At 38.6% G+C, this 23,026-nt stretch overlaps 1 protein-coding gene across 4 annotated transcripts in view; it reads left to right on the top strand.

Moving 5' to 3' along the window:
* Window positions 1-13,672, top strand: part of SLC9C1 (solute carrier family 9 member C1) — a 91,723-nt gene extending 78,051 nt beyond the window's left edge. For 3 of the 4 annotated variants that reach the window (XM_045088366.1, XM_045088365.1, XM_013060917.2), the window contains 6 exons: window positions 5,367-5,498; window positions 5,631-5,816; window positions 7,293-7,413; window positions 8,248-8,326; window positions 10,564-10,651; window positions 13,146-13,672. In XM_045088366.1, the coding sequence (XP_044944301.1) occupies window positions 5,367-5,498; window positions 5,631-5,816; window positions 7,293-7,413; window positions 8,248-8,326; window positions 10,564-10,651; window positions 13,146-13,169 (630 nt within the window). In that variant the 3' untranslated portion in view covers window positions 13,170-13,672. Of the gene's footprint in view, window positions 1-5,366; window positions 5,499-5,630; window positions 5,817-7,292; window positions 7,414-8,247; window positions 8,327-10,563; window positions 10,652-13,145 lie in introns of those variants that run through there. The other variant, XM_045088367.1, reaches the window with a different exon arrangement.
* Window positions 13,673-23,026: the final 9,354 nt, after the last annotated feature.

Raw genomic sequence — 23,026 nt, 5'->3', positions numbered from 1 at the left:
AAAAACTAAAAAAAAAAAAAGAAAAGAAAAGAAACAGAGAATTAAAGTATCTTTATTTTCCCATCTCAATGAAGTAATGGATCTAGGCAACAGACATCAACTGATGCTAGAACTACTGTGTGAAATGTTAATGGGAAACTTTATAATGAAAGGACCAGGCTAGGCTGGCACCACCTAAAAAACAATCGTAGCATTACTAAAAGTGGGATAGCTGGGCCTTGTCCACCTCTAGAGATGATGCTGCAAAACTGGCTCTTTGAGAAAAATCAACAAAATTGTTAAACCTTCAGTCAAATTCATCAAATAAGAAAGAGAGAGAGATGATTCAAATCAACAAAATCAAAAATGAAAGAGGAGAAATAACTGACACCGGAGAAATACAAAGAATTGTAAGAGAATATTATGAAAAATTATATGCCAACCAATTGGACAACCTAGAAGAAATGAATAAATTCCTAGAAACATGTAACTTCCCAAAACTGAATCAGGAAGAAATAGAAAATTTGAACAGATCAATTACCAGCAATGAAATTGAACAAGAAATCAAAAAACTCCAACAAAGAGAAGTCCAGGACCAGATGGCCTCACAGGTGAATTCAACCAGACGTTTAAAGAAGAGTTAGTACTTATTCTTCTCAAAATATTCCAAAGAGGAAGGAAAGATTCCAAATTCATTCTATGAGGTCAGCATTACGTTGATACCAAAACCAGAGAAAGACACTACAATAAAGATAACTATAGGCCAATATCTCTGATATTAATATATCAAGTTACCTACTCATAGATGCAAAAATCCTCAACAATATATTAGCAAACTGAATCCAACAATACATTAAAAAAAAAGTTTACCACTATTGAATAACTTTTATTCCCAGGAAGCAAGGGTAATTCAACATTTACAAATCAATTAACGTGACACATCACATGAATAAGAGAAAGAATAAGAACCATATGAGCATTTCAGTAGATGCAGAAAAAGCATTTGACAAAGTACAAGACCCATTCATAATAAGAGACCTCAACAAAGTAGGTGTTGAGGGCACATGCCTCAAGAAAATAAAGGCCATATATTAAAAACCCACAGCTAACATCAGACTCAAAGGTGAAAAGCTGAGAGCCTTCCCCCTAAGGTCAGGAACAAAACAAAGATGTCTACTCTTACTGCTTTTATTCAACATATATTGCAAGCCCTACCCACAGCAATCAGACAAGAAAAATAAAAAAAAAATTCATCTAAATTGGTAAGAAAGAAGTAAAACTTTCACTCTTTGACATGATACTATATATAAAAAATGCTACAGGCCATCAAAAAAAATTCTAGAACTGATAAATGAATTTAGTAAGTTTGCAGGATACAAGACCAATGTATAGAAACCCATTGCATCTCTATACACTAATAATGAAACAGCAGAAGGAAATTAAGAAAGTAATCCCATTTCCAGCTGCACCACAAATAATAAAATACCTAGGAATAAAATTAACCAAGGAGGTGAAATATCTGTACTCTGGAAACTATAAAACCTTGATTAAAGAAATTAAGATGTCTCATATTCATAGGTTGGAAAAACAAGTATTGTTAAAAGTGTCTGTATTATCCAAAGTAGTCTACAGATTTAATGTAATCCTTAACAAAATACTAACAGCATTTTTCACAGAACTAGACTAAACAATCCTAAAATATGTATGGAACCATAAAAGAAAGTGAAAGCAATCTTGAAAAACAAAGCTGTGAGTATCATAATTAAGGATTTCACATTATCTTACAAAGCTATACTAATCAAAACAGTATGGGACAAAAATAGAAACATAAATCAATGGAACAGAATAGAAAATCCAGAAATAAACCCACAACAATATGGCCAATTAATCTTTGACAAAGTAGGCAAGAATATGCAATGGAAAAAAGACAGTCTCTTCAACAAATGATGTTGGGAAAACAGGGTGGTTACATGCAAAGAAGTGAAAGTGGATTACTTTTTTACACCACACACAAAAATAAACTCAAAATGGATTAAGGACCTAAATGGGAGACCTGAAGCTATAAAAATCTTAGAATAGGTGTGCTTGACTGGCTGTATTAATCAGTAACATGTGACTCTTCAGACCATAATTTAAGCCGTACATTGTGCATAGAGTTTGCCTAATAAATAAATGAATAAAAAATGAAAATCCTGGAATGGAGAACAGGTGATAATTTCTCTGACACTGGACATAACAACTTCTTTCTAGTTATGTCTCCTGAGGCAAGGGAAACAAAAACAAATATAAACTATTGGAACTACATCAAAATAAAAAGCTTCTGCACAACAGAACTAAAAGATAACCGACTGAATGGGAGAAGTTATTAGCAAATGGTATATTTGATAAAAGATTAGTATCCAAAATATACATAAGAACTTATACAACTCAACACAAAAAAATAATAACATTAATAATCTAGTTTAAAAATGGGCAGAAGACATTAGGGAAATACAAATTAAAACCACAATGAGATACCACCTCACACCAATCAGAATGGCTAAAATTAACAAGTCAGGAAACAACAGATGCTGGCAAGGATGCAGAGAAATGGGAATCTAAGCTAGTGCAACCACTCTGGAAAACAGCATGGAGGTTCCTCAAAAAGTTGAAAATAGAGCTACCCTATGACCCAGCAATTGCACTACTGGGTATTCACCCTAAAGATACAAATGTAGTGATCCGAAGGGGCACGTGCACCCAAATGTTTATAGCAGCAATGTCCACAATAGCCAAACTATGGAAAGAGCCTAAATGTCCATCAACATATGAATGGATACAGAAGATGTGGTATATATATACAATGGAATATGATGCAATCACTAAAAGAAACGAAATCTTGCCATTTGCAATGACGTGGATGAAACTAGAGGGTATTATGCTAAGCAAAATAAGAGAAAGACAATTATGTGATCTCTCTGATATAAGGAGTTTGAGAGGCAGAATAGAGGGGTCATGGGGGGAAGGGAGGGAAAAAATGAAACAATATGGGACTGGGGAAGGAGACAAACTATAAGAGACTCTTATCTCACCAAAAAACTGAGGGTTGCTGGGGAGTGGGAGTGGGGAGTGATACAGTGGCTGGTTTATAGACTTTGGGGAGGGTACGTGCTATAGTGAGTGCTGTAAATTGTGTAAGCCTGATGATTCACAGACCTGTGCCCCTGAAGCAAATAATATGTTTTAATGTTAATTTAAAAAATGGACAGAAGACATAAACACATTTCTCCAAAGACTTACAAATGGCCAGCAGACACATGAAAAGATGCTCATCGTCACTTATCATCAGAGAAACACGAATCAAAACCACAATAAGATGTCACCTCACACCCATCAGAATGGCTAAAATAAAAAACTCAATAAACAATTGTTGGCAAGGATGTGAAGGAAAAGGGACGATCATGCACTATTGATAGGAATGTAAACTGGTGCAGTCACTACAGAAGACAGAATGGAGGTTCTTCAAAAAATTAATAGAACTCCCCTAAGATCCAGTAATCCCACTAGTGGGTATTCACTCAAAGAATTTGAAGGGATATATGTATCTCTATGTTTATGGCATCATTATTTAAAATAACCAAATTACGGAAGCAGCCTAAGTGTCCGTCGATAGACGGATAGATAAAGAAAATATTGTGCGTATATATATATATACAATGGAATCTTATTTGGCCATAAAAAAGAATGAAATCTTGCCATTTGCAACAACATGGATGGATCTAGAGAGTATAATGCTAAGCAAAATAAGTCAGAGAAAGACAAATACCATATGATTTCACTTAAATGTAGAATTTAAGAAGCAAAACAAATGAACAAAGGAAAAAAGAGACAAACCAAAAACAAACTCTTAACTATAGAGAATAAACAGATGGATACCAGAGGGAAGGGGGGATCAGGGGATGGATGAAAAAGGTGTAGAGAATTAAGAGTACACTTATCTTGATGAGCACTGGAGTAATATATGGAATTATTGAATCACTATATCATACACCTGAAATTAATGTAACACTATGAGTCAACTACACTGGAATTAACATTTTAAAAAGAATAATGTTAGATGACCTTTATTGTCTGACTTGAAGTCCTATTATAAATCTATTATAACCAACACCAAATGGTATTAGCTTAAGATAATATAGATCAGTAGAACAGGGAAGAGAATTCAGAAATAGATTCACATATACACAATCAATTGATCTTTAACGATAATGGTATTCTCAACAAGTGATCCTGAAAATCCCAAGTATCTGAGTGGAAGCTCTGAGCCTCAGCCCCCTATATTATGCACAAAAATTGACTTGGAATGGTGATAGACCTAAACATAAAAATTAGAGCTATGAACACAGATCTCGAGATAGGCAAAGATTTCTAAGCTGGGTCAGAAAGGAAATATTGATAAATTAAATGTAACTAGAATTAAAATCTTCTTCTTTTTGAAAAGACACTGCAAAGAACATGGAAAAAGCAAGCCACAGACCATGGGGTGGGAGCTTTCATAATACCTTTATCTGAAAAATTACCTGACAATGGAATCTACAAAGAATTCTTAGAGCTCAAAAAGATGACAAAACATCAAATTAAAAATTAGGCAAAGGATTTGAACAAACATTTCACAAAAGAATATACAAATGCCCATGAAGCCCATGAAGAAGATGCTTGATATCATGAGCTCTCGGAAAAATGCAGATTAAAATCATGATGCAGTATCACCACATACCTACTGCATTGGCTAAAAACAAAAATAATTAACATGTATTGGCAAGGACGTGAAGTAACTAAAATCCCCATCATGACTAATGAGAGTGTAAAATGTTACAATGCTTCCAAAAGCAGATTGGCAATTTTCTTATCAAGTTAAGTACCCAATTAGCATATTACCCAGCAATTGCACTCACACATACTTACCCATGAGAAATAAAATTCAATATACACAACATCTTGTATATTTGTAATAGTTTATTCCTTATAGCCAATAGTCTGCTCATTGTTAGCACTGACATCTTATTGTTATCTAAAAAGTTTGCTCCCCTAAAATAATACATTTTTAGAAATATTTATATCTTCAGTTTGAAAGTTCCCATGATTTTTAATATGTTGCCTTCTACTTTTTCAGAAACTGTAAGAATAGTAATGTTTCATTGGAGCACGTAACCTTTTACTATTTAATTTATGAAAAGATACACAAATATTTACTACTACACACATTTTATTAGGTGTCCAGGGAACACCATGAATCTTACATAATTTAAATTCTTAGCTTTAATGTTATATGTAAATAAGAAAACCTTATATCCTTAAACTATAGGTATACAGAATGAAATATTACATTTATATCCTCCATTTTTCAGTTGTGTTTTATTCCTATAAAACACTTGTATGAAGCTTTTGAACAATGCTGTCCTCACATCGAGTATAAAATGTGGCTAAAACTTGGACTTTCAATTGCTGCCAAAAAAATGAGGGAACATTTATCTTATGAGGTAAGAGGTGTTTATATATAAACTCATCCTTCAGTCTGAATGGAACTGTATTAAAACGCTGTTATCAATTAACTATTTAGGAATTGGTATTAAACATATATAGTAGACTATGAAATCGTGTTTTCCTTGTAGGACTGGAACTACAAGATGCAGTTAAAACTCCGTAATGTTTCTGTAAAAGATATTCCAAAGAACACCAAAACTGATATCTATGATGAAACTGTGACTTACGTCATCCTCATCCATGGAGCTGTGGAAGATTGCCAATCACGAAAAGCTTATAAGGCACCTTCCTTAATTCCTATAACATGCTGTCAGGTATGGAAATGTTGATTCATGCCTTCCAGTCAATACGACATATGTCCAGACAATGTATGAACATTAGAAAAATTGTCACTTTTCCACCTTCCCATCCTCTCCGTTTCCTCTATCACTCCATAAACACACACACCACACACACCCAGTTCACTGGTTGCTTTGGCCCTTGGTAGACCAAACACCAAGATATCCTGATCAGTGTCAATGAAGCAGACTGAGCTGTACATTTTGGCCGTGGTTAGATTTTGGTGCTCTAGTATATAGCAAGAGAGGGCCTGTTAAGTTCATTTACACATTGCAGAAAGACCACTTACTCTGGACTGTATCAACAGTACTCTAGGAAAGTTCTGACAGACCCATGCTGAACTGAGTATCAGTGGTATTTGCTCAGCTACTTTGAAAGTGAATGTAAGATGAAGGACTTGCCATGTTAAGGGGCTGAGTTTTCCTGGCAATCAGAATGATAAGTTGTGCATATGCAGAAAGGAAGAAGGCAGACTGTGTGTGTGTGTGCATGTGTGTGTCGGGATAGAGAAAGAAAGGCACTTGTCAGGAGAAATCAGGGGACATACAAAATGTATCTAGAGAAAGTAAATTGAAAGACCTCAAGTCAATTAAATTAGGCATATATTTTTAAAGCAATGAGTATATGGCAGAAACCATGCTAGATGCTAAAGTGATCAAGACTAATGAGATTTGCAACTTACACTCAGAAAAGCTCTCAACCAAGTGAAAAGAAACATATATATGTTAATGAAACATGTACAACTATGATAGAAGTACTTTAGAAGTAGGTTTGGATCAGGAGAAAAACATGAGGTGGGGATAAGAGGAATCCAAAGATGAGAAAGAGACATAAGAAAAATTTTCTGAACAGATGCCACCAGTACCAATGTGATAGACCCACTGAGAGGAAGGGAGACATTACTATTAACTATGGTACGGCCTACCACTCTATTCCTGAATACATAATAACAAAGTTCTCCTGTGGGTGCTGACCGGGAATGTAGATGACCAAGCAAGAGATCCTCAAGGCAACCTAAAACCTATAAAACTCTAGTCTACCCTTCTAGGCAGAAAGCCCTGCTACGCTAGATGTGGGTACCAATGTGATTCAAAACATATCAAAAACAACCACAGGTTGAAGGATTTCTTGAAGTCTACTGTTTTTTAAACTTTCTTTTGCCACATAGATAATCTCTCTGGGTGATAGCTTAAAGATCTTTAATAATTAACTCATAATGATTTTTCTCATTTGTAAAACAAATGAGCAGAGCATTTAAAAATCAATGAAAGTACATGGGATGCTGACTTTGAAAAAACCAACATAGTCCGGTATTTTAAGATATCTATCTCATAGAGACATGTTTACTTTTTATCCCGGATATTTAGAGAGGTCCTGAGAGAGTTTACCAGAGAAACATTTAATTATATGATATGTACTCAGAAATTAACTTATAGTCTGTCAAACTTCAGGTACAAGGCACTGAAGATTTTACAAAGGTAATGATTGTTCAAACTTTGGTTGATTTGAAAAAATTCAGATGGAACACTAGAAAGTATGTACCTTCACGTAAAGCATCTCTTCCAGTATCATGTGAGTAATTGAGACATTAATTTCCATTTATAAAATTTTATGTATTTATAAAATAGGCATATATGTATTTGGAAACTATTGAATACATTCTACCTAGAGTATTGGAAAAGCATTTTAATTGCCATATTTGATATCTGATGGGGGAATCCAGATTGACAATATCCATGTTATAGTAAAAATTATTCTATACTTCATCTATAAGAATAAACATGCATAATTATCAAAATACTATGGGAAAAATTATTAATGGGGGAATTTTTATTTTTTAAGATTTTATTTATTTATTTTAGAGAGAGCACAGTGGGTGGGGTGGGGTGGAGAGAGGAGCAGGAGAGGTGGGAGAGAGAAAATCTCAGACTCCCCACGGAGAGCAGAGCCCAGCTCAAGGCTCAATCTTACCACCCTGAGATCATGACCTGAGCTGAAACAAAGATTCAGACGTTCAATTGACTGAACCACTCAAGCCCTCCAATGAGACAATTTTTAGCTCTTCCCTCAAATTAACATATTTTATATAGCAGTAATAATGGAAATACTGTGGTACTGTCTGACTCTTCCAATTACCCACAGCCTGCATTCATTCTCAACAAACCTTAACATCAATGTATTTGGGGATGATGGGACAATAGATCATTTCTCTCTTTACAAACTTCCTGCACATTTGTTACATACTCTTTACAATAAAAGACTTTTAAGCCTTTTAAAAAAAAAATATGACCCTTCTTCCCACCAATTGAGACTACTACCAATTTCAGATCAGAGGCCCTGAGTGTGAATGACTTGAACCTGGTCTAATGTGAGAGTTGAACTAATAGAAACAGTGCTTTATTCCAGTGCTTGAACTAACACAGTCTTTCTTGAACCAGCAAGCAAACTCTGTAAAGAAGACCTTCAATTTGATACAAATATTGAGGTAAATTTAAAGCAGTCTTTTTAAAAGTTTTATTTTGCGGAAAAGAGAGTCTGGAATGTATAAAAATTATCAGTGTGTTTCTCTTAAACTGAAGGAATTTACCTGCTAATCATTTTGTAAATATCGATATGAACACTATCAGTCTTAGTCCAGGGTAAGTAGAAATTGTATTTATATTTTTGGGTAAATATCATATAAATGACAAAGAAAAACAAAGGTCAGAAGATACCAGAACATTTATTTTGAATCACATGAGCCCCATGCACTGTTGAGGACCTAGTTGAGTAGCTAGTCACTAGGGTTGTCATGTACATGAGCCCCTCCCACTTCTCTGCCCTGGGCTGAAGTTTTGACTTGTCTGAAGCCTTCATTGCTACCTCTACTATGCATCTGAGATCTTCCAAACGGAGGCAGTTTGCTCAACTATTCACAAAGCCTGTCACAAAGCAGGAGCTCAGTGATGACTGTACTAATCTAATCTGCCCCAGGCTAACCCAGAAAAAAAACACAAATATTGGTTCATTTCATAGTCCCCTGTGAACTTGGACAGGTCACTTAAGAATCTTAGAATCTTCAAAACCTTGGGCCAACTTGGCAACAAGATCCCAAGTTCTGAAACATTACGGAGCCCTGGAATTGAAAGTGGGGCACAGAGAAATAGGATGGGAAGTACCTCAGTACCTCTACACCAGCTTGCTTGTAGACTGAATCCTGGGGAGATCCAGACGAGGTAGAGAATTTATTTGTAATTTTAGTTTGTGCCAAGCTGATCATATTACTCCAGGGGATGTTGATTAGAATACCCAGAATCTGAGAGATATCTTCTACACAATCCAGAAAATTGGGTATTTAGTTGTTAAAAATATGTTTCACATCAAGTCCATTTTCTCTATTAGCACTAGGCATAAAATTCCGAGAACACGTGTTCCTTCTCCCCTGAATCTCTCAACAAGTGTATGTTGCAGAGAAGGTGGTTACAGGTTCTGGGGAGAAAGTTGAAGGCCAATTCTCTCATGTCTGTCTCATCTTCAAGAGGCCAACACTTTTCTTTAATATCCAATTCCCATCCAGCATAAAAGCAAGAGGTTCACCTCTTCCCTAAACATTTTGGAGTCTTTCTGGGGAAGCTGTTCCTTAAACTTCCCTGGTGGTTCCTTGTTGCCTGGAACTACTGACCCAATAACATACAGGCTGAGAGTATTTGCTCTGACATGAGACTCCTGTTTCCTTCCTGGTTCCATCACTTCTTAGCCATGTGACCTTGGACAGATTTCTTAACCTCTTTAAGCATCCACAAAACAGAGACAAGAACCATACTTCCCTTGTATAGTGCTGCCGTGCAGATTAAAGAAATGGGAAGTACACTGCCAAGTGTTTGGCACATAACAAGCAATCCATACACATAATTTCTATTATTTTCTGCTAACTCCTTCCTCACATTGTAAACTACTTCTCCAAATTCCTTGTGCTCTCCAGATACTTTTTTTTTTTTTAAATACAGATATAGGTACCTCCTCTAATTCTCCCAAACACAGTTGCTGTTGAAGACTAGGAAGGAACAAAAGTAAATTACAATTTATAAAAAATGAAGAAGATGAGGAGAACATTTAAGATAAAATATTAGATGGTTCCTAGGGGCCACTGGGTAGCCTATCTTTCTCCTTAGCCTGGGCAGGCTGCCAAGCTTTTAAGAGTCAGCTTAATAGCGTATTTTAAATAATGAGGGAGCAGGGAACCTAATGTTCTCCCTGTACATATTCCTTGAAGTGCTGCTTTTTCAAAATGAAAGAAAACCTGATGGCATGAGGCTGTTAAGATAGAGAAACTAGTGTGGAAGTAAAGGTCCATTAAATGGTAGAAGCGTCAACTACTGAGCCTATATAATATATAATAACTGTCAAATTGTGTTATTTAGTAAATGCTTTTTCTTCTTGATGTTAGATCTTGGCTCTGTTTCCGGGCCAGCTCCCTTCATGCTCCCCCAACCCCTCCTCGCACCAGCACCCCAGAACTGTAGCTTTACCTTCACATAGCAAAAAGGCCTGTTGCCACATCCATTAGCTCCTTACAAAGTGTTTTGGTCCCCAGGATGGGAATAAAAACAGTGCTGCTGTTGTAGAAGTCCTCATCCTCAGTCCCTTGCTCCATAGACCAGATTTGACACAGCCCTGCTTTATAACTCTAACCCATTATAATAGTCTTAGAATTTGACTCCTATCTGCTATCTCAACCTCCAGATTTAACAGCCTACAGGATTCCTTGATAGTATTAAGGAGGAAATGGACATCTATCCTGTCACCTAGAATGAGACTCAGTGAAAATCTGGTAAGCTGCCTCAGTTTCCTCAACATGATCTGGATCACACCTGTTCCTGGAGATTCAGGTTGAAGCCAAAATTTCAGGTCCCCTTTGGTGTGACAGTGTGAATTATACCCCTTTCCACTAGCCATTATGTGCTATATAATCACTTCCACTAACCCACTGATTCTTCTAATGACACTAATCTCTGAATTCTAATTTGGAAAACTAACTCTATAATAAGATTCCTTTATCGAGATTTCTGAAATAGACTCCTGGCTTCCTCTCTTTATTCTGCTACTTAATCCCACGTGCAGCATACTCATTTTTTTTTAAAGATTTTATTCATTGATTTGACAGACAGAGATCACAGGGAGGCAGAGAGGCAGGCAGAGAGAGGAGGAAGCAGGCTCCCCACTGAGGAGAGAGCCAGATATGGGGCCCGATCCCAGGACTCTGGGATCATGACCCGAGCCAAAGGCAGAGGCTTTAACCCACTGAGCCATCCAGGTGCCCCAGCATACTCATTTTTTAGGCTGCCCTGCACCGTGGAAGATATAAACAAGTAACAAAGATATAAACAGGTGATAAGTGATGACTTCAATTCTCAAGAGCTTCTGTTCTAGTTAAGGAGGCAAAACAGATCAGGAGGCAGTCCAATAGCCATTTGAGACATACTGTGGATCATGCCAACTAAAACTAAAGGAATTCAAAACAGAAACAACTGCTGGTGAACATAAACAAAGTCTTGGTGGAGAAGGGAAGAGGATGTTTGGAGTAGGGGACACAAGAGACCAAGACTTTTGGGAAACAATGAGTAGACCAGGCTACCTTCGGTTGCTCAAAATGTAGCGTCAATGGAGAAGTGAGTGTGGGAGGGGAAGTGCACACTTTATATGACTGTGTTACCTAAAGCATATCTCTGGGTTTAAAAATGGCCTCCTGATAAATCTTTGTGTCTCCATTTAGAAAATGTTAACTCTTGCAGGCTACTTCCTATGATAAAGACCAAATTTAAAAATAGAGCCAAAGGGTAACCATACACAATGAAAAAGTATTTTTAGGAATTACTTGTAATACAATCAATATCTTCATGTGGGAATAAAGATGTATACAAACTGATAAGGAAAACACTATGATTCCAATAGGCAAATTTAAAAAACAGCCAGTTCAGGAGAAAGACAATACCCAGAAAAGGGAGAAAATAAGAAGCACCAAGTTAGACAACAATGAAGTATTAACACTGACTTTTTAAAATTAACAATATTTATTCCATGGTAAGATCTGTTTCCTTTGAAATAGCTGATACTTGTTTTCTTATATTTTGCTGGTAGTTGAGTAAAAGGAAAGTAAAAGTTATAAAAATGTTCATATACTTTGACTTTATGAATTTGCTTCCAAGAATCAACCCAAAAAGAGTAATCCAAAGTAATAAAGTAGACATATGCACAAACTGTCCAGTGCACCACCATTTCTAATGGCAAAACATTAAAAAGAGTCCAGGTATGTGCTATGGTGAGTGCTGTGAATTGTGTAAGACTGATGAATCACAGACCTGTACCCCTAAAACAAATAATACATTTAATGTTAATAATAAAAAAGGGAGCAAAAAAAAAAAGAGTCCAAGTGTCCAATAGTAAGAAAGTATATAATTTCACTATAGACCATCCTTTTGAGGAAATCCACAACCATTAAAAAGATTGGTTGTACAGTCCAATGTAAAATATAAAAATGAATGCAAACCCATACATACAACTTTCTTAACATGAAAAGAGGTCTGGGCGCCTGGGTGGTTCAGTCAGTTAAGCATCTGCCTTTTGCTCAGTCCTGGGATCAGATCAAGCCCCACACCAGTCTCTCTGTTCAGCAGGGAGTCTGCTTCTCCCTCTTCCTCTGGCCCCCCTGCTTGTGCTCTCTCCCTCTCTCTCAAATAAATAAATGAAATCTTTTAAAAAAGAGAGAGAGAGGGGCCAGAAAAGATAAACCCAAATGATTCAACCAGATATTAGAAAAGTAAGAGTAGGGACAGATGTGTTCACCTCTTATCATATGGTTTTATTGCTCTTGTAATAAAAAAAAAAAAATGATTGTAAAACTCTTAAGCATTATTCAAATAGAATAATGAAACTTGTCTGTTCCTTTCTTCCCTTCCTTATACTCAGCAATCCCTGTGCATTGAAAAGGAGAGGTAGCTACCAGAGCTGAGACCTCATTGGTGTTTCCCACGGTGGAACATACTTCTCCTCTAAACTACGCCTGTCCCATTTAGCAGGCCCCAGGGGCTCTCAAACTCTGACCTCCAGTTTAAATCACGCCACCACTACTTTGGGAAAAATGACTAACTCATACTTACCCACTCGACGTCCTTCCTTGTCCTCAGCAATAATGACCAGGAGGTATTTCCTGTGGGAATTAAACTGACCCTCTAGTGCATCCTGTTCGAGCTTGTAAGTCAATGTTGAAAGATTCCAAAGCTCTTTTGCATTTGGTTTTTTTTTTTCCCCCTCCCTACTTCTGTTAGGAATGGTTGACAACACTGTTCTGAAGACTGACACCCATATAGGATCTGCTGTCAGGGGACACCTCCTGTTTCTGAAACACATTTCCCTGCATCCAAAGGGAACGATCTCAAGACGGACCCCATATGGTTGATCCTGGTGCCACAAGGAAAGACGTTTGGACATTGCAACCATTACATCTAAAATATATTTTTTGGAACATTTTCTTGATCAAAAATATCTTTTATGTTAAATATCTAAAACATCTCAGAAAATCAAAGAGTAAGTTTTCATTTTAGAGCCAGAAAATAAGCTTAGGCCACGTAGGATAGTTTGCATACTGCTCTTAGAGCAAAAATGGTTTGATTCACTTCATGAAAATGTATTAAAATGTAGTTTAAATGTGGATCTTAAACCAAGTATTGACTTTTGTCCTTCATTGTACTTCATGCATCTTGGAAGCACTCAGTGAATAAAATTGTACAGAATGGAAACTAACTGACACTTAAACAATGTATCTCAGTGTCCATTTTAGTCATTATCCCATTACAACAATAAGCCCAATGCCTGGCACATCATTTTTCTTTATAGGGAGAGAGAGAAAGAAAGAGTGAGTGAGCTGAGGCAGGGGGAGAGAGAGAGAATCCCAAGCAGGTTCCACACTCAGCATGAAGCCCAACATGGTGCTTGATTTCACACCCCTGAGATGATGACCTGAGCTAAAATCAAAGGTCAGCTGCTTAGCCCCACATGTGACCCTGGCACATCATTTTTTAAAATGGTCTTAACCAGGGGCGCACCTGGGTGGCTCAGTTGGTTAAACATCCAACTCTTTTTTTTTTTTTTTAAGATTTTATTTATTTATTAAGAGACAGAGCACTCAGAGAGAGAAAGAGAGCATGGCGGGGGGAGGAGGAGGGAGAGGCAAACTCCCCACTGAGCAGGGCAGTAGCTTCACCCACTGAGCCACCCAGGTGCTCCAAGCATCCAACTCTTGACTTCAGCTCAGGTCATGATCTCATGGTTATGGGATTGAGACCCACACTGGGCTCAGTGCTCAGCAGGGAGCCTGCTTGCGATTTTTCTCTCTCCTCTCTCTCTCCCTCTGCCCCTCCCCCTGCTCTCTCTCTCTTTTCCTCTCTCTCTCAAATAAATAGATAAATCTTAAAAACAAACAAACAAACAGTCAGAACCAGTTAAGAGTTACTGCATGCTTTCTACATGCTAGGTGTCTGACAAATGCTATGTACTTACAGACTTATTTAATCTTCACAACAACCATATAAGGCAGGTACTATTATTTCCAATTTACAAATGTGTAAACTCAAGGAGTGTGAGTAATTTGCCAAATATCTCACCACTGGTAATAGGCAGAGCAGAGATTCGGAAACAAGCCTGGGACTAGCTATTATACCATACATCTCTCCAGTATGGTAAGTCCTAAATAAATATCTGAATAATTAATAAAAATTTAAATATCTTTCTTCAGGTACACACTTCCATCTGGAGATTAGAAATCTGAATACTAAATCTTATCCTCTGTAACTGTTGTAAGCATATTTTCAGAAGCCAGGTTTAGAGCTTCCATTCACAAAAGGTCCTTGCAGAGAAGACAATTTGGTTTGTTTATATTGGGAAAGTCAAATCAAACTACTATCACCTCGGGCACCTGGGTGGCTCAGTGAGTTAAGCCGCTGCGTTCTTCGGCTCAGGTCATGATCTCAGGGTCCTGGGATCAAGGCCCACATTGGGCTCCCTGCTCAGCAGGGAGCTTGCTTCCCTCCCCCACCTCTGCCTGCCTCTCTGTCTACTTGTGATCTCTCTCTGTCAAATAAATAAATAAGATCTTAAAAAAAAAAAACTACTATCACCTCTCTCCAAAACTGAACCCAACTGGTTTTTTATTCTAATGATAATTGACTAGCAGCTATTTTAGTGTTTGAGGGAACCCCATTAATGAGTACCCTTTTTCTCCTGAGGGCCGAACCAAATGAAAATTAAAATGAATGTTTGAGGCAGTTAGAGATTAAACCCCACCCCCAACACACACACACACTCATGCACACGCCTTTATTAGTGACTGAACTGACGTAAAGAACATGGTTGCCTTCTGACCCACAGAACTGGATGTACTGATCATCCAATGTATTGACCATTGTAGGCGTTTATCACTAAGCTTACTGCATAGCTGAGAACAACAGACAATGCAAGATTTGTAAAATCAAATTCACTCAAGAAATCCGGAACAAAAGGCTGAACAAAGACTGTCCAGATTCTGCTTCCAAATTCATCAACCTGATAAGCCACTCCACCTTGGCAGAATAAATGAGGTGGACAAGAGGGAGAGTAAAGCCCTCAATCCCAAACAAGACACCAGGTGGGGAAAGGCCTCTCCACCAATAGCTTGTCATTGACAGCGAGTCGGGTAGGCACGGGACTCTCTTCTGAGTGTTTTGCCCTCATTAGCCCAGGCAATCATCACAGGAACTTTAGGAAGTGGGTGCTATCACAGCCTCATTTTACAGAGGAAATAGTGAGACTTAGGGAATTCAGATAAAGTACCCAAAGTCACATCTAGATGAAATGACATTGGGACTCAAATCCTCTGAGCACATTCAATATAACTTGTGAAATAAAGTCCCCTAGGCTTTATTTTGGAAATCTAAAGCATCGGAGAAGAGGATAGACTCCACAAATACTGACCATGATCAGTGTCTTACCAGGTCTGTCTTCTGGAGTATAATCATTTTCAAGTGGGGAAAGAACCCTGAACAAGGTACTGAGATAATAAGTAACCCCAGCACCAGGCATGGTATATACCCATACACCCCCATCAGCAGGAGCTGAGTGGTTGTGTTCTCTCATCTGAAAGAATGCAATACATGGACATTTACCTGAGGAGAATGCTTAGAGCTCACTTCCATTTGACTCCTCAGAGGAAACCCACTTATTTGCTTAGAGAGCCCAGAGCATCTGCTTTTAAAATTTTTAGCTAAAAGGTTTCCTTGGTCCTTTGATTCTGATTTCTTTTTAATATAGCTTTTAGCTTTTATGGTGCTTAAACCCAGTTTGTATTGTTGCCCTAAATGCTTAACTTAATCATCTAGGTTCTACATTAGTTTTACTCATGAGAAACCAGAAACACTGCAAATGAAGGAACATTCTTCCCAAGGGTCATTCATGCTCAAACAGTGACAAGGAGTGCTATATCCTTCACCTCCCATTAGATTCGTAAGAGCCCTCTCAGTGAGCTGAACAAATCTCCATTTTGTTGCCAAAGAGTGCTCTTACCATTAAAAATAACTCCCTGTGTTGTTATGGTTCCTGGAAAGTCAGCAGAGCTATATACAAAAACCCCTCTCCAGAAAGCAAAATCCCATCCCAAAAGTTCACTTAAGGAGGTACTGAAACTCTGCTGCTACCTCCTGTTTCAAAACAAATACATATTAGTGGAGAGTAACAGCAATGAATAGCCACAGTTTCAGACACATAACTGACTCCTTGATATTAGCCAGCACTCCTAATCAGCTCATACTCTGCACCACAGAGTAATAGTAAGTAAGTAAGCAGTTGGAAAATTACCCTCAATGAGGCATCTCAATAATATCACGCCATGAAGTCTTCACCCTCTCCGTAAGACCTCCGGGAAGGAAGCGGAATAGGGAAATCTTAACTAAGCTATTAGTTTCATGACTGTACAAGAACTCTTAAATAAAGCAGTTTTTTTTTTTCCTACCATAAAATGATCCGTGAGGATTTTCCTTTCACATAAACATCTCTCCCAGTTCCCTTTACTAGCCACAGGAGTCTACAAAGGAGTAAGCTAGAGCCATACCTATCCCATCCAATTCTTTGAGACTGAAGAAGCTCAAAGAATCACTTATTTGAAAGGCCTCTAACCTGCCTTAGCAGCTGAAGTCAGCCAGGTGTTGCATAAAACGTGAGCTGGCTTAGTCAAGTGTCTGCCTTTAGCTCAAGTCATAATCCAAGGGTCCTGGGATCAAGCCCCATATCGGGCTCCTTACTCAGTGGAGAGTCTGCTTGTCTCCCTTCCTCTTCCCTGTTCCTGTGCTCGCTCTCTCTCTCAGAAAACAAACAGAACAAAACAAGATACAGAATTGGGAAGCACTCTAAAACAGGCAAGTATGTTTCAGTCTTTCCAGACACGCTGGAGTGATAACAGACCAGAGTTCAAAGCTAAGTTCATCTTTCCACAAGTATTTATTGAATAGGGCAGTGAATAGACAGAAAAGGTCCACATTCTTTTTAAACTCAGATTCTAGCTCTCTTACTTATGGCGTGTCCTTAAGGAAGTCACTTGTCTTGTATGAGCCTGGGTGTCCTCATCTCTAAAATAGAGGAAATAGTATTTATCCCATAGAATTCTTGCATAAAAAAATGAGAAATCATATCTAAAACTTTTAAACGGTGCATGGGTTATATAGGAAGCTCTCAAGAAATAGTTATTTTAATATTAGCCTATGATCTTGAGATACAGCAAAACAGTCTTTACGTTGGTCATCAATTCTCAGCAGTAATGCCAAAAGGAAAGTAAATTTAAAGATTTCAACTCAACCATCCACTGATTTCACCATCATCTGTTTACAAAGATCCAGGCTTCTATTTCCACTTCAATTCCTATAGTTTCTCATGTATTAGGCACTGGGGTCAGCACTAAAGATAAAAAGGATGGTCTGATTCAAAGATTTGTTATTTTGGCTTCTTTTTGTGGAGATGTGTGCTGCTCTACTTCCATTTGTGAAGTGGAGGTAGATTATTGAGTCCAGAGTCGTTTGCACAGCAATAAACGTGTGTATTATCCATTCCTGTTCTTCCCAGCTCCCTCACACAATCATAGGAAATTTTTGTGATGGGGAGATAACACTTCTGCTCAGCTCAGCTTCTCCATCTAGTGGCCTTGACATTTGAAGGTCAAGGAGTGATCTATCCCCGGCAATGGTAAATTGATTTCTAACCCTCACACCTGTGGCATTGACCCTTTGGCTTTGCTCAACATTGGAACTAATTAAGCCACCCATGGGGCAGTGTCCAGACTGTTTGCACAAACTATTGCACCCAGAGTCTGGAATATCTTAATTCATACAGATGAGGAGTCAGCAATAGTCCTACTCACTGGCTAAATGTCCTTGACCATTTTGTTTTCCCCATGATGCGAAGAAATTATGGTTCCCTTCTGCTGACCCATAGGCTGTGTGAAAGGTACGAAGCCATTGAGGAGGGGCACCTAGGTGGCTTAGTGGGTTAAGCCTCTGCCTTTGGCTCAGGTCATGATCTCGGGGTCCTGGGATCAAGCCCTGCATCGGGCTCTCTGCTCAGAGGGAGCCTGCTTCCCGCTCTCTCTCTGCCTGCCTCTTTGCCTACTTGTGATCTCTCTCTATGTCAAATAAATAAAATCTTTAAAAAAAAGAAGAAGAAGAAGAAGAAGCCATTGAGGAGAGGGACTTTTAGATTGAATTTTTTCCCCCAATTTTTCCTGAAGGTAATGGGAATGAGAAGGGTTAGTTATAAGTTATAACAATTTGTCAAAACTAATTCATTTTCTCTCTCTCCCTCTCTAACACACACACATGCACACACAACTACTTTCTTCATGCACAAAATGGCAGACCATTGGCTGTTACCACAGATTTCTGACACACAGAAAAGAAGACTTTGGATAACTTGGAGACATTCCCTAAAATGTACTGTAGTTGGCCAGCCTGAAAAACAAAGTGGTTTTGTCAGAGGACAATGGGAGAAACAGATTAGTGCAGCCCTGGATCTCTTAGACCTATATTCAGTGGACACCCCTAATTTTAAATATATGCTTTGTTAAAAATTTTCTTTCTTAACTTCACTGCTTCACCTAATTGGCTGAGGAAGGGTTTCTTGAACTTTATGTATTCCACAGGTAAGAAAATCTGCTGCCCTATTTTTCCTAGAGTTAATTACCTGAAGGATTAATGAAAACATTGAATGGAGGTAACATTGGAGAAATATAATAAAAAACAAAATCTCCGGCCATCCCAGAAAAATCTTTCCGTAAAAGTAGAATAAAAAGAAAACAGCTTTATTATTCAATAAGCATTGAACTAGAATGAGCAGTAAGCCACAAGTGATTCAGTGGAATCTTGCCTTTTTATATAACCAAGCAGATACAACTCATTGTATACATTCTCTCAAGACAGTGACTAGTTCTCAAATAAGATTTGACTGTCCCACTTGCCACACTTAATTCATCCTAAAAGCGTCTGGTAACGTATTTGCTGATTGTTCGTAAAAGAGAACATTTCCTTTTTTTAGCTGGAAGTAGGCTTGCGATCTGAAGTCAGTTTCTGGCTGGATTTCTACAGCTATTCCCCAAGATGGAGGTGGGGGGACTGGGAGGTCCGGCACTTTCTTAATTGATGGTTACATTTCCAAGAGATAGCTTCCAGATCCTGGAGGAAACATTCCTGGGTTGCTGATTCAACCTTTACCAAGATTTCCTTGCCTTTCAAAGACAGAAAGAACTTACAAGTTTTCTTGAATAAAAGAGAGGGGAGAAGGCCTCCGCCCTCATTTTGAGCAGAGAAAATAAAATTTCTTATCTTTTAATTTGTATTTGCCCTTAGAGTACCAAAATGTTAGAATTACTCATGTATGTTGCCTTGAGCATCCAGTGGCCCTAGACTGGCACTGCCCCCCTTCCTTTACAGCTCCTCCTCATGTCAGAATGTGTTCTCCACCTCCCTAGGCACTGTGGTCTCTCTGCCCATTGGTAGTCAAGTCTTCCTGGAAATGCTCCAAGCCTGGGGAACAGCTACAAGGGCAGCCGCAGAACTTGTACCCTCCCATGCTGCTCCTGACTTTGGCAAGTGTGGCCTCTGCATTACTCAAGGAAAAGCAAGAAATCAGCTTGCATTTGGTTTTATCTCATTTCAAGGAGCCCCATGAGGACAAGCGTGGATCTGCTTTGCTCCACGTTGAACCCTCAATGCCTAGCATACAGTAGGTGCTCAACATATACTTGTTAAAGAAATGAAGAAACAAATGAGTGACCAAACTGGAACTGGCCATCAAATAAAAGGATAATACCAAAAATCCATGGTTCCTGTCCCCAAGTTCATTTCTTCATTTTTTAACTTCTTTTTTTTTCTCCCACTGAGAAATAATTTACATACAGTAAAATGCACCCTTTTTGGTGTACAGCTATTCAGATTGTGAGACACGCATACAGTCATGTTGCCACAACCACAAGAGACAAAAGAACAGAAAAATTCCCTCCTGCCCCTTGAAGGTCAATCCTTCCCCTGCCCCTCGCTCCTGACCACTGCTGATTATTTTCTGTCCCTGCTATTTTGCCTTGTGTTGAAGGTCATAAAAGGTAGCCTTTAAGTTTGGCTTTTTTCCCTTAGTGTGACCATTTGAGATTCATCTGCGTTGTTGCATAGATCTGTAGTCCATTCCTTTCTATTATCCGTCAGACTTGTAAGGATGCGTCACAGTTTGTCTAGCTGTTCAGCCCTTGAAAATCATGTGAGTTATTTCCAGGGTTTGAGGAGTGATTCTGAGTAACGCTGCTGTTGCATGCAAGTTTCTAGAGATCTTAGGTTTTATTTTACTTGGGTTAATGTCTAGGAGTGGGACTGCTAGGTTGTATAATGAGGCTTTGGTAACCTTTATGAGAAACTACCATGTTGTACTTCAAAGAGGCTGAACCACTTTGGATTCCCATCAGCGGTGCGTGCAGCAAGCCCTGCGTTCCTCACCAGCATTTGGTATCTTCAGTTTTTCTGTTGTATTCAATGTTAGCCATTCTAATAGGTGTAAATGAGGAAACCACAGACCCACAATGGCTTTTTTTAGGCTAAGTCACCAAGTGGGGACTTAAGACCCAACTAACTGCAGTTTCAATCTCCTCCAGAAATATAAGTCTTAACTGGTGAGTCAGGAATTTTCTCATCAACATCGGTGATCTCATGGGTCCTCTCCGTTTTCAAAAAGAAGAGGTAATCCACCTAGTAAGATCCCCTGTCGTTGTCCCTCTAAGGGAAAGTGACCTTGCCTGGAACAATTCTTTCTTTTCTTTTGCTAATAACATTCCTGCCCCACCCTCCTACAAAAACCTTCCATTTCCTACGCTGCTCAGAGAGTTTTTCTACTTACTAGATGGGATGCTGCCCAATTCATGAATCGCTTATAAAGCCAATTTAACTCTTCAAATTACTTGATTGACCTGTTTTTTAGCAAAAGTGTAAAAGTGCTGCATTGTGGTCTGATTTACATTTCCTAATGATTATGATATTGAGCATGTTTTTATGTGTGTATTTGCCATCTGTATATTTTCTCTGGTATGTTCAAATATTTTGATCATATTTGAAATATGTTCAAATATTTTGAAATGTATGTTCAAATATTTTGGCCATACTGTTATTGGGTGTTTTCTTACTGAGTTTTGAAAGCTCTTTATATGTTCCAGATTAAATCTTTTTATCAGATATATGTTTTGTTGATAATTTCTATTGGTCATTGGGTTGACTTGACTTGTTTGAATCTTTTCTTGCTTTATTTTTTTTTTAAAGATTTTATTTATTTATTTATTTGACAGGTTGAGATCACAAGTAGGCAGAGAGAGAGAGAGAGGGAAGCAGGCTCCCCACTGAGCAGAGAGCCCGATGTGGGGCTCCATCCCAGGACCCCAAGATCATGACCTGAGCCGAAGGCAGCGGCTTAACCCACTGAGCCACCCAGGCGCCCTCCTTTCTTGTTTTAAAAGAAAATTCCCCCTCTGAACTTTTCCAAGAAAGTGGTTTAATAAATTTAGGAATCCTAAGTGAAAAACTCCCATGGCCAGCCTGTAATTGCAGATGGGGCTTCCCCAGAAGCTCAACACTCTCCTTGACCATCTGCTTCTGGGTAGTCAGGCCAGTAGCCTGGTTCCCTCAGAAGTTAGGAAGGAAATTTTTTCCTCTGTTCTGGCTGACCTAAAAATTAAATTGACATGAAACACATTAACAGGAGAAAAACAAAAGCTTAATAACATGTATACCTCCTCAATGTAATGGGTAGACTCAGGGAAACTGAGCAACTCCCCCAAAGGGCTGAAGCCACCACTTTAAATATCATCTTCATTCAGCATAATCTCTTCCAGTCTCGTCCATGTTGCTACAAAAGTTGGGTATTCATCCTTTCTGATGGAGGCATAATACTCCATAGTGTATATGGACCACATCTTCCTTCTCCATTCGTCCGTTGAAGGGCATCTTGATTCTTTCCACATTTTGGCGACCGTGGCCATTGCTGCTATAAACATTCTTTTCACAACATCTGTATCTTTGGGGTAAACACCCAGTAGTGCAATTGTAGGGTCATAGGGAAGCTCTATTTTTAATTTCTTGAGGAATCTCCACACTGTTCTCCAAAGTGGCTGCACTAACTTGCATTCCCACCAACAGTGTAAGAGGGTTCCCCTTTCTCCACATCCTCTCCAACACATGTTATTTACTGTCTTGCTAATTTTGGCCATTCTAACTGGTGTAAGGTGATATCTCAATGTGCTTTTTTTTTTTAATATTTTATTTATTTGACAGACAGAGATCATAGATAAGCAGAGAGACAGGCATAGAGAGAAGGGGGAAGCAGGCTCCCTGCTGAGCAGAGAGCCCGACGCGGGACTTGATCCCAGGACCCTGAGATCATGACCCGAGTGAAGGCAGAGGCCTAACCCACTGAGCCACCCAGGGACCCCCTCTCAATGTGCTTTTAATTTGAATCTCCCTGATGGCTAGTGATGATGAACATTTTTGCTTGTGTCTGATAGCCATTTGTATGTCTTCATTGGAGAAGTGTCTGTTGAGGGAAATTGGAAGGGGAGGTGAACCATGAGAGACTATGGACTCTGAAAAAAAATCTGAGGGTTTTG

Source organism: Mustela putorius, unplaced genomic scaffold (genome assembly GCF_011764305.1).
Source record: "Mustela putorius furo isolate JIRA1106 unplaced genomic scaffold, ASM1176430v1.1 tig00003834_pilon_pilon_pilon, whole genome shotgun sequence".
Lineage (NCBI taxonomy): Eukaryota > Metazoa > Chordata > Mammalia > Carnivora > Mustelidae > Mustela > Mustela putorius.
This window is presented reverse-complemented; position numbering and strand designations above follow the sequence as displayed.